Source organism: Mus caroli, chromosome 2 (assembly GCF_900094665.2).
Source record: "Mus caroli chromosome 2, CAROLI_EIJ_v1.1, whole genome shotgun sequence".
NCBI lineage: Eukaryota > Metazoa > Chordata > Mammalia > Rodentia > Muridae > Mus > Mus caroli.
Genome location: NC_034571.1, coordinates 120,524,026 through 120,536,287, shown reverse-complemented (window position 1 = coordinate 120,536,287; position 12,262 = coordinate 120,524,026). Strand labels below are relative to the sequence as shown.

Below are 12,262 nucleotides of genomic sequence, written 5' to 3'. Positions count from 1 at the left end.
AGAGAGAGAGAGAGAGAGAGAGAGAGAGAGAGAGAGAACATGCACTGGGGAACTCTGTAACAAAAGAACAGTAGGGAGTGAGCCTGCCTCTTCCCCCCCTCACCCCTGTGTATACATAGAGAGTTGCTCATTTGAGTCCCATTGACCCCTGCCTCTGCTCTGCATTTCCAGGACAGCCTGTACCACGGCACCACAGGCATTCTGTACATGAGTGCCTCTGTCCTGCAAGCATATGCCACCATCATTTCTGAGGGCCACAACCTGAGCCACTACTACATCAATGTTGCAGCCTCGGTGAGTGACTACACGGCTACTGGGCAGCAACACAGATGAGCACATATGGAGGGCATTGATGTCTTGCAGCTCAGTGTTGTCTTGGGTGTTTTGGATAACTGTGTCAAGGCCCAAGAGACTGGAGGAGGGGACAGTGTGTGTGCTTGTGTGTGTCTGTGTGTGCACAAGTGTGTGTGTGTGTTTGTGTATGTGTGCATGTGTGCATGTATGCAAGTGTGTGTGTGTGCACTTGCTCATGTGTGTAAGCACGACTGTGTGTTCAAACTTCAAGAGCCACCTCTTGTTTTGTGTTTGTCCCACCACCCTTGCTCTCTACACTCTTGAGGGGGCATTCTCAGATCCCCCTTGAGGTTAAAGACATGGAGGCATCTGTATAGTTTAAAGCTGTTGGCCTTTTGCTGGGACCAATAGCTAGTAGCTAATTATCCTGTTCTGTGCCATCCTGCCATTCCGCCATCCTACCACCCCGCCATCCCTTTCTCTCTGAGTGTCCCCCCCCCCAAGTCCGTCTCTGCATGTGGTTCTTGCTGCCTGCTTCCATCCATCACACTCCCTTCTGCCTCCTTCTGCATCTCCCTCCCTCTGTTTCCCTCTACCTCTGCCTGCTCTGAAACAGCTCCCAGCTCTTCCTGCAGCTCTTTATAATGCACAAAGCCACATTCTTTACTCTACTAGTAGGCTTGGAAGGGTCACTTTCCCCAAGGCAGCTTGTCTGACTTTTAAAGGCAGGTGCAGAAGTGACATTTACCAATCCTTCTAACCTTGAGCTGCCAGCTCCAAATGATTATGGAAAACACAAAAACCTTCTTTTTCATAGCCAGAAAATACAGTATTCGTGGGACATCCCAACACCATGCTCTTCGGAATTTTGTTCTCTCCCCAAATAAACAAAACCATATTTCTCTTTTCTTACATCTGCTGAGAGCTCCTGCTGCCTTGTGATGGAGCCTGAGTTGCTGGACACAGGCAGCTGTTCTGAGTCCTTTTGTTTCTCTGACAGAAATCCGAGGAGATAGGTAATGGAAGACAAGGCTATGTGGGCCCAGTTAACTGTGGGAAGAGCCTCAAGGCCAGGTGGTGGCACCCAGGTGGTGGTGGGCTTCTGAACCCACTTGTCTCCTTCTCTAATGTGAAATGGTGCCCTTTTGTGACAGTAAGCTCACCTGCCACAGCTTGGTGGCCTACTGTACCTTGAGTGTGACCCTTGTAAATGACATCCAAAGGCTGTCACACCGTGGCAAGGGCAAAGACTGTATTAAAGGGCACTTTCCTCAGAATAGGAACAGGGTACCAGACAAATACTGTGGACCTCTGGAAAGGTCACAGCATTTCCCAGCAGCCTTTTAGCCTTCCCCATCCCTTTCCTCTTTGCCACAGTTCCTGGACTTCCTTAAACTCATAGTCCCAGAGATGGGCTATTGGTGGCCTCTCCACCGCTGTTGGCTCCCAATCAACCCTCAACCGCACAGGCCTTATTGCTGTCCCTCAGACACACAGACTTTCTCACTCAGGACCTGGGCAGGGTTGTCTACCTCTCACATCAGCAAGGTATCACCTTTTCCCAAACCCCAGCCTCTCTTCAACAACCCTCACCCAGGATTTTGCCTTCTCTGCTTTATTCTCTTCTGGACGTATCCCCATCTGGACTATTTGTATAGGACCTGCTGGCTCAGTTACTTGCTGGAAAAATGCAACATATCTGCAGCAGGTGTTATTTACTTATTCTCATATTTGAGACAGGGTCTCACCTAGGTCACCAGGCTGGTCTCAAACTTGTCATTCTCCTGACTCAGTTGTCTGGGTGCTGGCTTTAAAGGCATGTGTCACCACTCATGGCTTACATGTAAGAACTTTTTAATGTCTTGCTCACTGTTGTAGAAATAGCTAGTTTTGAAGTACAACAGGTGCTTCAATGCTATTGGATGGATAGATGAATGAGTGGATAGATAAGGTGGGTGGGTGAATAGATGGGTGGATGATGGATGTGTGAGTGGATGGATGGATGGATGGGTGGATGATGGATGGGAGGGTACATGGGTTGATGATGAATAGATAAGTGGGTGATGGATAAGTGGGTGGGTGGATTGATGGATGATGGGTGAATGGGTGGGTGAGTGGATGGATCAGAGGGTGAGTGGGCAGGAGGACAGCAAGGCTCATTCTAAGGAGAGCCATTACCATTTTAAGCTCAATTTTAACTGTGGTCTTTTTCCTATTGGAACAGGACAGAAGAGGCAGAGTAGGCAGGATATGAACTGAGGCCCTGAGATATCCTAGAGCTGGATGAAAGCATCCAAGACAAAGGAGATGGATGTACCAAGAGCTGCCAAGATAACAGACTTTGCGGCTAGCTTCGGCTTTGACAATTAGATGGAAGGAGAGTGAGAAAGATCTCAGGTTTCTGTCATTGGAAGCTGGAGGGGATGTAAATCCGGGGACTCACTGAGCTTAGAGGCTTTAGGAGATCAGCTTGGGCTGTTAAGAGCTTGAGAAGAAACTGAGGCATTCACAGACAAGGTTCTCCAAGCAGAGTTCTGGGTCAGTGAGCATAGCTGTGGGAGTGGCCAGAGCACAGATACACACATAGAAATGGGCCCAGGAGATAGCTCAGCATGACCTAAGTCCCAGCTCACAGAGGGAAGAGAGTAGCTGTGAAGCCAGGGAAGACCCAGGCTGCAGTTGGAGGAAGTCCAGGAGCTGGACAACTGGAAACTGTAGCCCTAGCAACGCCCAAGGAGAAAGCATCTTGAGAGGATGGAGTAGCTACCAGTGATTGCACCGCACTGACCCTGACACTCCCTGTTTCCTTCCAGTTCTTTGCTTTCCTCACTACGCTGCTCTATATCCTGCACGCCTTCAGCATCTATTACCACTGAAGTGCAGGGAGAACCAAACCCGGTGAGACCCGAGAGGCCGCGTGATTATCCCTCAAAGCAGGTCTTGTCATTTGCCAACTGGGTGATAAACCCACCAAGCCACCCACGGGGCCAACAGACCATCTTTCTGGAACGATGAGGAGACTCATTTTGGACCTTTATGCTCTTTGTGGTGACTATGAGAAAACTATACCCCCACCAAAGATGACTGCCCCTCCTGAAGATCCCTGCCACCCTGGCTGCCCTGAAGATGACTGGCTGCCTTTTGGAGTTTCCCAACCGTGAACTCAGCTGAGCTCGGCTTTTCTAGAAAACTAACCTTGAACCTCTCAGGCACTGTTCAGAATGCCACCCCTGCTGTTGCCCCCATCCAGGATCTCTTTGTTAATGGTGCTCTGTCTGATAGGTTTAGGACTTAGTCAATCTTTTCTCAAACAGGCAAGTCTACACAAAGGCTTGCCAGTCTAATGGCCTTGCACACGCCTTGCTTGTAGCTTGTGCTATGGCCCTGGAGCAGTTGAGACCTGCCTTCCCCCGACTCTCCCCTCTCCCCCGCCCCCTCCCGTCACAACCCTACTTCCCAGGTATTAAGGGCTCAAGGAAAATGTACATAAAACCAACTTTGAGAGTAAATTTGTGGGTGAAATCAGCTGCTGGGTTTGGGGAGTCAGAATGGAAAAGATGCATACGCTGGATCCTTCAGAAATTTACAGAGCAGGGCTCAGTGTTCCTGTGTGGAGCTTCAAAGACCAACCTCCTAAGGACCAGAGGCATCCTCGGCCTTTAGAAAAGACTTCAGCAAAGGAGATTGGAACATCACAACCGCAGGTTTGCCTTCAGACTCCTCCCAGAATCCCTGGGGAAGCAGCAGCTGCTCTGCTGTTGTAGGGGCCAGGAAAGGACCCAGATGGAGATCTACACTCATTTCTGTGTGCTCTCAACTCTTCCTGGGGACCCTCTGGGCAGGACCAGCCTGCAGGACTCATCTTGGAAGGGTGTTTGCATTTGGGTGCCTTTGGGTTTTTTCCAAGGACACACCTTGTGAAAAGAAGAAAAACAGGAAGTCTAAAGAGCACTCTCTGGAGTTAGCTGGGCTCTGTCTCATCGCCATCTGGGCGTGTCTCAGCCCCTGCACGCCAAGGGCCTCTGCACGCCAAGGGTCCTCACCCGACAGTCCAACCATCTAAATAATTACCAAAAGGGACTTAACTAAATCTAAATTTCCTCTGTTTGTGTGTGGTGGGGGGTGGGGATGGGGGCCTGAAGTGTGTTGGAGGTGGGCTGGGACATGGGTGTGTGTGTGTGCAGGCTTAGCTTCGCCACTGTTTACCGGTTACTAATTGCCCCAATGTCTTGAAAAGCCACCATTTCTCTCTCTCTCTCTCTCTCTTTTGCCTGGGAACTGTCTGTGATCTTCACCATTGAGTATTTGCTGAATGACCTCGAGCAAATAAAAGATTGTTGGACAATGGGAAGTGTGGAGTCTATCGCTTTGTTATTGTTGGCCCATGCATCTGGCCATCTTTTTGTTGACGCTATCATGAAATGTTGTCAAAACTACTCCTGGGATGGTTTTAAGCCATAACTAAGTCCAAGTCATAGTATCCTATTGCTGTGAAGAGATACCAAGACAATGGAAGGAGGGAGGGAAGAAGGGAGGGAGAGAAGGACTGGACCTGGCATGGACTTTTGAAACCTTAAGGCCACCCCAAGTGGTACACTTCCTCCAACAAGGCCACACAGCTTTCCCACTTGGCTTCCCAGGGTCCCACACTCAGGTCTCATTTCACAGTTGGCTTTGGAAGTAATGTAGACTCACTCCCTAACACCGTGCCTAGGGAATCCAATGTGTTTCCTGAGCATTGGGGACACAGGTCATACCCAGATACCATGTACTGAGCAAGCTTTGTTTGGGACAGCCAGAGAGGAGGAAATAAAATGTTAGGATCTAAGAGGCAACAGTCTAACCTCTGGGGCCAGCAGCAGGACTAGAAGGACTCTAAACTGTTCCTCCACCCCTAAGTCTACTGGCTATCCCATTGGGAATCTTAGGTGGAACATCTCAGGACAAACTTGGCCCTGCACATGGAGGGCCACATGCAGGCTCTTGTTCAATGGGATATACTCTGACTATCACCAATTTCTCCCCAAAATGCACAGCTCAGAATTCAAGATGTGTGTCTTAGTTAGGGTTTATTACTGTGAAGAGACACCATGACCAAGGCAACGCTTATAAAAACAAAACATTTCATCGGGGTTGGCTTACAGGTTCAGAGGTTCACACCATTATCATGGCGGGAAACATGGCAGTGTGTGGGCAGAGAGCTGGAGAGCTGGCCATGGGGCTGGAGGAGCCAAGAGTTTTACATTTTGATTCAAAGGCAGCCAGGAGGAGGCTTTCTTCTACACTGAGTAGAGCCTATGCATGAGAGGAAACCTCAAAGCCTACCCCCACAGTGACACACTTTCTTAAATAAGGCCACATCTAAAAGTGTCACTTCCCATGGGCCAAGCACATTCAAATAGTGTGTGTTGTTAAGAGTCTGACTTAGAGCTGGGTGGTGTTGGTGCATATCTTTAATCCCAGCACTCGGGAGGCAGAGGCAGGCAGATCTCTGTGAGTTTGAGACCAGCCTGGTCTACAGAGTGAGTTCCAGGACAGCCAGGGCTACAGAGAGAAACCCTGTCTCGAAAACAAAACAAAAACAAAAATGAGCACCATCTGGAGCACCATCGATGCCTGCCCAGGCCCCTGACTCCTCTGGTGCCTCTTTGCTGTCTCCTATGCTCTACCCACCACTTCCCAGTAGTTCACAGAGGGGAAGGATGCACTTTGGAAAAGAGGACTGAATCCCGAGCCATTTGGAACAGTTTTACGTGCTAGGACACACAGCTGAGTACTCAGAAACCTGGCTGAGTGTTTCTTTCCTATCTCATCCCGGCAGCCTGGTGTCCAGTTAGTTGCAACTTGAAGCTCCACAGAGAGGCTTCCTGCACTATGTATATCCCCAGATACTCCCAGTATCTGGCCTGGCCCTGGAGAGCTGGCTATAAGGAAAGCAGGTCTGCTGAGGAAACTGGATCTCCCCACCACCCAGCCTAGACCCGTTCTAGCCACATCACATAGTAGGGCTGGCTACTACAAATGCACTGCATGATGGGTAGTTCCGTGTGAGCCCATTTAGGGAAGCTACTCAAATGGTGGTTTTCAAGACCCCTTTGGGGGGTCACATATCAGATATCCTGTATATCTGATATTTACATTTATGATTCATTACAGCAGCAAGATTAGTTATGAAGTAGCTAGCAATGACGTATTTTTATGGTTGGTGTGTGTGTGTGTGTAACCACACCATGAGGAACTGTATTCAAAGTTCACAGCATTAGGAAGGTTGAGAACCACAGGCCTAAATGACTCTTAAGAACCATCAGATTCAAGAGGCAGGTAAATAGGAAAGCCCCAGGCCAAGGCAACTGTCCTCTTAAGAAACAAAGATGAGACACAGAGAAGGTATGTGGAGCAGGAGGCTGGGGCTGCATGGAGTTCTGCTACCGCAGCTCCACAAATAACCTGAAGCATGTTAGAGGTTGGAGATGGCAAGCTATGCATTCTCCTGCAGGGCTGGCAGGAGAAATGGTCCTGACAGTGGAGTTACAAAGAAATGATTCCCTACTGGGTTTGTGGTATTTGGTTGCAGTAGTCATGGGCTGCTGATACAGCATAAAATTAATCACCTCCACCATCTGAACTGCTTTCTTCATTTGCCACTGTTCCCGAATATTTTGATTTTTCATCATCCCATTTCTTTACTTCTGTTTACAGTTGAGCAAAGAAACCCTCCTTTTATCTCCCCTCCTTCTGGTGTCGCCATTTCTCTCTTCCCCTCTCCTCCCTCTCTCCTTCTCCCCGTTCACACCCCCCCCCCCCAGACACAGACACAGACACACACCAGGATACTGGCTTACAGTGAGTGGAGCATAGAAAGGATGCAGCAACTATTAATAGGAATGAAACAGGGATTCTTGAGCTGAAAGTTTTAACCAAAATGAAAAAAAAAAAATCCCTAGAGTAACTCAACAGAAATGAATAGAAGGCTAGAAAGAAAAAAAAAATAACCAAAGCAAATAGTTGCATCAAGTTGAGAATATCCTTAAAAGGCAGGGAAGAAAAAAAATGTTGCAAATGGGGTCCACAAAGGTTTGTGTGATAACAGTACCTGCTGATCCAAGCAGAGGTCCGGCTGCCTCACACTAGTGTGAATTTAGAACAGATACAGGAAGGAAAGAGAAGTGCCTTTTTTAGAAGGTGTTTGTTGTGGAGAAGGCTTCACTTTAGGCTCTTGGGGTTCCCATCACTCCATATAGTTCAGAAGAAGCTGGAAAGAACCCAGATGCCCCTCAACAGAGGAATGGATACAGAAAATGTGGTACATTTACACAATAGAGTACTACGCAGCTCTGAAAAACAATGAATTTATGAAATTCTTAGACAAATGGATGGACCTGGAGGATATCATCCTGAGTGAGGTAACCCAATCACAAAAGAACTCACATGATATGCACTCACTGTTAAGTGGATATTAGCCCAAAAACTTAGAATACCCAAGATACAATTTGCAAAACACATGAAACTCAAGAAGAAGGAAGACCAACGTGTGGATACTTTTTCCCTCTTTTGAATGGGCAACAAAATACCCATGGAAGGAGTTACAGAGACAAGGTTTGGAGCTGAGACAGAAGGAAGAACCATATAGAGACTGCCCCACCCGGGGAACCATCCCATAATCAAGCACCAAAGGCAGACACTATTGCATATGCCAGCAAGATTTTGCTGACATGACCCTGATATAGCTTTCTCTTGTGAGGCTATGCCAGTGCCTGGCAAATATAGAAGTGGATGCTCACAGTCATCTATTGGATGGAACACAGGGCCACCAATGGAGGAGCTAGAGAAAGTATCCAAGGAGCTGAAGGGGTCTGTAACCCTATAGGAGGAACAACAATATGAACTAACCAGTACTCCCAAAGCTCGTGTCTCTAGCTGCATATGTAGCAGAAGATGGCCTAGTCGGCCATCATTGGGAGGAGAGGCCCTTGGTCTTGCAAAGATTATATGCCCCCAATACAGGGGAATACCAGGGCCAGGAAGCAAGAGTGGGTGGGTTGGAGAGCCGGGTGGGGGAAGGAATAAGGGACTTTTGGGATAGCATTTGAATTGTAAATGAAGAAAATATCTAACAAAAAATTGGAAAAAAAAAAGAAAAGAAAAGCAACAGTTGCCACAAATTTATCTTTTAAAAGGGTAAATTGGGTCATCAGAATATAGAGCTTAAAGGGGGCCCTTTAGAGCAGCCAGATAATGCTATATTTTATGGGGTTTGTTTATTTTTTAAGATCTCAGTAGAGACCCTTTCCTTTCTGTAACACTCACTGTGCTTAGCGGAGCACATGCCCTTTACAAACTCTGGAAGCATTCGTTAGTATGTGCGTTACATGTGTACATATGTATGTAGATCTATGCTAGACATAAAGGCTGTCTGGGTTGGATGGGTCTGAGAGGGGAACAAGTCAAAGAATTCTCATTGAGTCCAGCCAATCATGCCTTGTCTGCCAAGGAAGCCAGGGCTCATTAGCAGACAAGACATCCCCAGATACAGCTCTCAGCAGCTGTCCCTGACTCCTCTTCCAGTGCGACCACGAAGAACACGCTTGTAATGGTAAAGAATTACATTTCACAGTAAGTTTCTTGCCAGCACTGTGAAGACATGAAGTTTAACTCCAGTGTGTGAGGAGATTGCTAAGTTCCTTGTAAGTTCAAGAGAACTTTAATGTAAGATGGTGAGCTTGAAGAGCAGAACTCTGAATTGTATATTTGAAAGTTGCTGACACAGGTTTATCTATGTACCTATCATTTGTCCTTCAGAGATTGGGTGAGCAGCCAATGATAACGCTGAGGGAAAGTGTAAAAGCCCTGGGAAATGTTCACGACCCAGGAGTGGAACACTAACCATCAGGTGTGCTGAGAACCAAATGCAAGAGGAACAGCGCAATCTGGATCAGGTCTACTCTGTCCAGAGACACAAGACTTAGGGTTTTCTTAAGTGACGAGAAGGAGAGACAAGCCCTCAGAGAGTCACATTTGCATACATGGATCAGCCTGGGGTCAGAAACCCGGTGCATGAAGATTTCTTCATTGAGTTGGGACCATACTCCTGGACAGGGATCAACCCACTTGTTATCAGGCCTAGGGTCCTCACCTGCAAAGGCAAAAACAATTGTGACCACAATTCCCTGGTGTACTCTGAAGTGGCAATTTAAAAAATCTACCCAGGTGATGGCCCTTCCCCAAATCTGTAGTCCCTGTGTCTTTTGTGTTCCCAGAATTCCCTCTCAGTGGTGGTTCACAGCCTTGGTTGCTCATGTGGTGGTGTTGTAAGTGACAGGAGCAGCACCCCAGAACTCCTCTGCGCAAGCTGGGACAACAACACAGCCTTAGGAATCAGTTCCTACTTTCACAAATTGAATCTAACAAGATTTCCTCACTATTTGAACCCTCTGCTATTTTCTTGATCCCCAATTCTTAAGAAGATCAACAGGTTTTATGCCTAAGCTGAATTCTTACCTCCCATACACAGTGTTTGCCCCAACTAACCAATCTCCTTCAAGATCAGGAATTGTTGTAAATAGTTCATCTCAGTCGGGGGTTTCTAACCCACCTTTGATTATTCAAATCAGATAAGAATACACATAATCTTTCTATTTATAATAAGTATGTAAAACATGAGACCTAGATCTACTCTCTAAGATATTAGTATCAATAACCCCAAGGTATGACTTGCCAGGTTCCATCTGGGCCTCTCTGACTCTGGCCAGGCCTCATGGCCAATTCTCACCATCATTTACCCGATGGCATCTTCTCCTCTTGCCACCTTCTCTCTTCTCCCTCTTGGTCCTCCTCAGACCTCATGTTCAGGAACCCAAACCTCACCTACCTCTCTTCTGCTCAGCAATAGGCATCTTTATTCAACCAGTTATAATTTTAAATTAAGGAGCAAGGTTACATAGCCCCACTTGGTATAAGTGAGGATTCTCTTGTCCCTGAGGCAACCAGATCTTGGGGGCCAGTATTAGCACTACAATCCATAGCAACTGACCAAACCTCAGCAAAGCATGCTTCCAGGGCCGACACAGTCCAACAGCCTGCCCTTTCTTTCTTTCGTTCAATCTGGTTAGCACAGTGCTATTAGACATTTCAAAGTTGCTTCTTTCAAAAAAAACCACCTAAAATCTCTAGTTCACCAAGTGTTTCAAACCTCCATAGAACCTTTAAATATTAGGGGTCTGGAAAGTGACTTGGCTTAACATGAGCTAAAGAGCACACAACAGCATCACATGAGATTCTGAAGCACCGAGCCAAGTACCTGGAAGCAAAAAGAGAATGAGGAAGCCATCGTCAAGCAGATGTGTACTTTCTCTGATGCTCAGTGCTCTGAGTTGCAGGAACCTCTCCCCCAGTGCTGACTTACTTCATTATTGTATTCCAGTCTGTGAAGCCAGTGAGGCTGACCCAGATGTGGTGGGGGAACCACAGCTACACAGGCTTTCCCAAAACATAAAGCAATGTTGACTTAGTTGGTAGTGTTACTGTTACAGGCTGAAGACTGTCTGGTTGGCACAAATGATATGGGACTTTTTCCCCACAGCTTTTCCAAGTGTGGAGGCAGAGGTGACTTACCTGGCCTAATTTGCATGGCATTCTCTTTAGCTTGTGTGTCTGAGCCAGATGTCAAAGGGACCACATCTTCACAGAGGTTTTCTACATCACCAACCAGTGGTAGCTTGGCCGGTGTGTTGTCTGTGTAGCAGGTTTCGCCTTCTGTGCTTAACACTAACGTGGTATGGACATCTTCTCAGTACAAACCATCTGTGACTTGGTGTGGTGATGTCTGTGTGACAGGTTTCATCCTGGACAGCTTATCCCAGTGCTATGGGGACATGGTCATGAGGACTTTATCAGGGGCCAGTGGTCCAGGTGGATGAGGTTCTAACATTCCCAGGCTCTCTGGAAAGTTTCTGTCAGTTTTTCCAGCTCTTCTGGGAGGATAACCCTCTCAGGCAAATTCTTTTTTCCTACAGAGAGAAAAAGATTCAGGCTAACCCTTCATGTCTCAGAAGAAAAGCCCTTCTCAGTTTGGAGGTGTCTGAAAGGTAGTCTATCTGGGTATTATTTCCCAACCCAGAAGTCTTGCTTTCCCGGATACTCCTGGAGCCATGGTGAACAGCCTTATCCATCCTCTACTGAGCTGTCTTCAGAGACAGTTCAAGTCCCAACCTTCTGGGTGGGCTACTGCACTTTTTAAAAATGTTTTTCTGTGTGAATGTGTACATGTCTGTGTATGTGTGTTTATTTGTGTATATATGAATACTTGTGTCTGTGTGTGTGTATAATATGTGTATACATGTATGTGGAACTTAGTTAACTTCTGGGGTCAATGTTTAGATGTGGTCCATTTTATACTATATTTTCAGGGAGAAACAGGTTTCTCACTGGTCTGGAATTCACACATTTGGATAGTCTGGCTAACCTGCAAACCCCTAGAATCAGCCTGACTCTTTGACCTTAATACTGAAATTACAAGCAGAGTCCACCCTCCTGGCTTTTGTCATTGTTATTTTTATATGGGCTTTGATGCTAGAACTCAAGACCTCTTGTTTGGCCCACAATCTGTTATCAGACAGAGTTACCTCTCCATCCCTGTACTTTATTCTTTCTTTTTCCTTTTCCCTTCTTCTTTTCCCCTTTCCCTTCTTCTTTTCCCTTTCCCCTTCTTCTTTTCCCTTTCCCCTTCTTCTTTCCCCTTTCCCCTTCTTCTTTCCCCTTTTCCCTTCTTCTTTTCCCTTCTTTCTTTTCCTTCTTTTTCCTTTTTTCCTTTTCCCCCCTTTTTTCCTTTTTCCCCTTTCCCCTTTTTTCCTTTCCTTTCTTCCTTCCCTTCTCCCTCCCTTCCCTTCCCTTCTCCCTCCCTTCCCTTCCCTTCTCCCTCCCTTCCCTTCCCTTCTCCCTCCCTTCCCTTCCCTTCTCCCTCCCTTCCCTT

At 46.9% G+C, this 12,262-nt stretch overlaps 1 protein-coding gene and 1 long non-coding RNA gene across 3 annotated transcripts in view; one reads left to right on the top strand and one right to left on the bottom strand.

Annotated features, from left to right (window-relative positions):
* The window catches only part of Mall (mal, T cell differentiation protein like), a 24,861-nt gene extending 21,042 nt beyond the window's left edge, over positions 1 to 3,819 (top strand). Inside the window, exons 3-4 of the mRNA XM_021156259.2 lie at positions 172 to 294; positions 3,108 to 3,819. Coding sequence (XP_021011918.1) covers positions 172 to 294; positions 3,108 to 3,170 — 186 coding nt within the window. The 3' untranslated portion in view covers positions 3,171 to 3,819. The remainder of the gene's footprint in view (positions 1 to 171; positions 295 to 3,107) is intronic.
* A 4,637-nt stretch (positions 3,820 to 8,456) lies between these two features.
* The window catches only part of LOC110289570, a 9,074-nt gene continuing 5,268 nt past the window's right edge, over positions 8,457 to 12,262 (bottom strand). For both annotated transcript variants that reach the window (XR_002377356.1, XR_002377357.1), the window contains 2 exons: positions 10,906 to 11,300; positions 8,457 to 9,427 (listed from right to left, as the gene is read on the bottom strand). This is a non-coding gene — a long non-coding RNA (uncharacterized LOC110289570). The remainder of the gene's footprint in view (positions 9,428 to 10,905; positions 11,301 to 12,262) is intronic.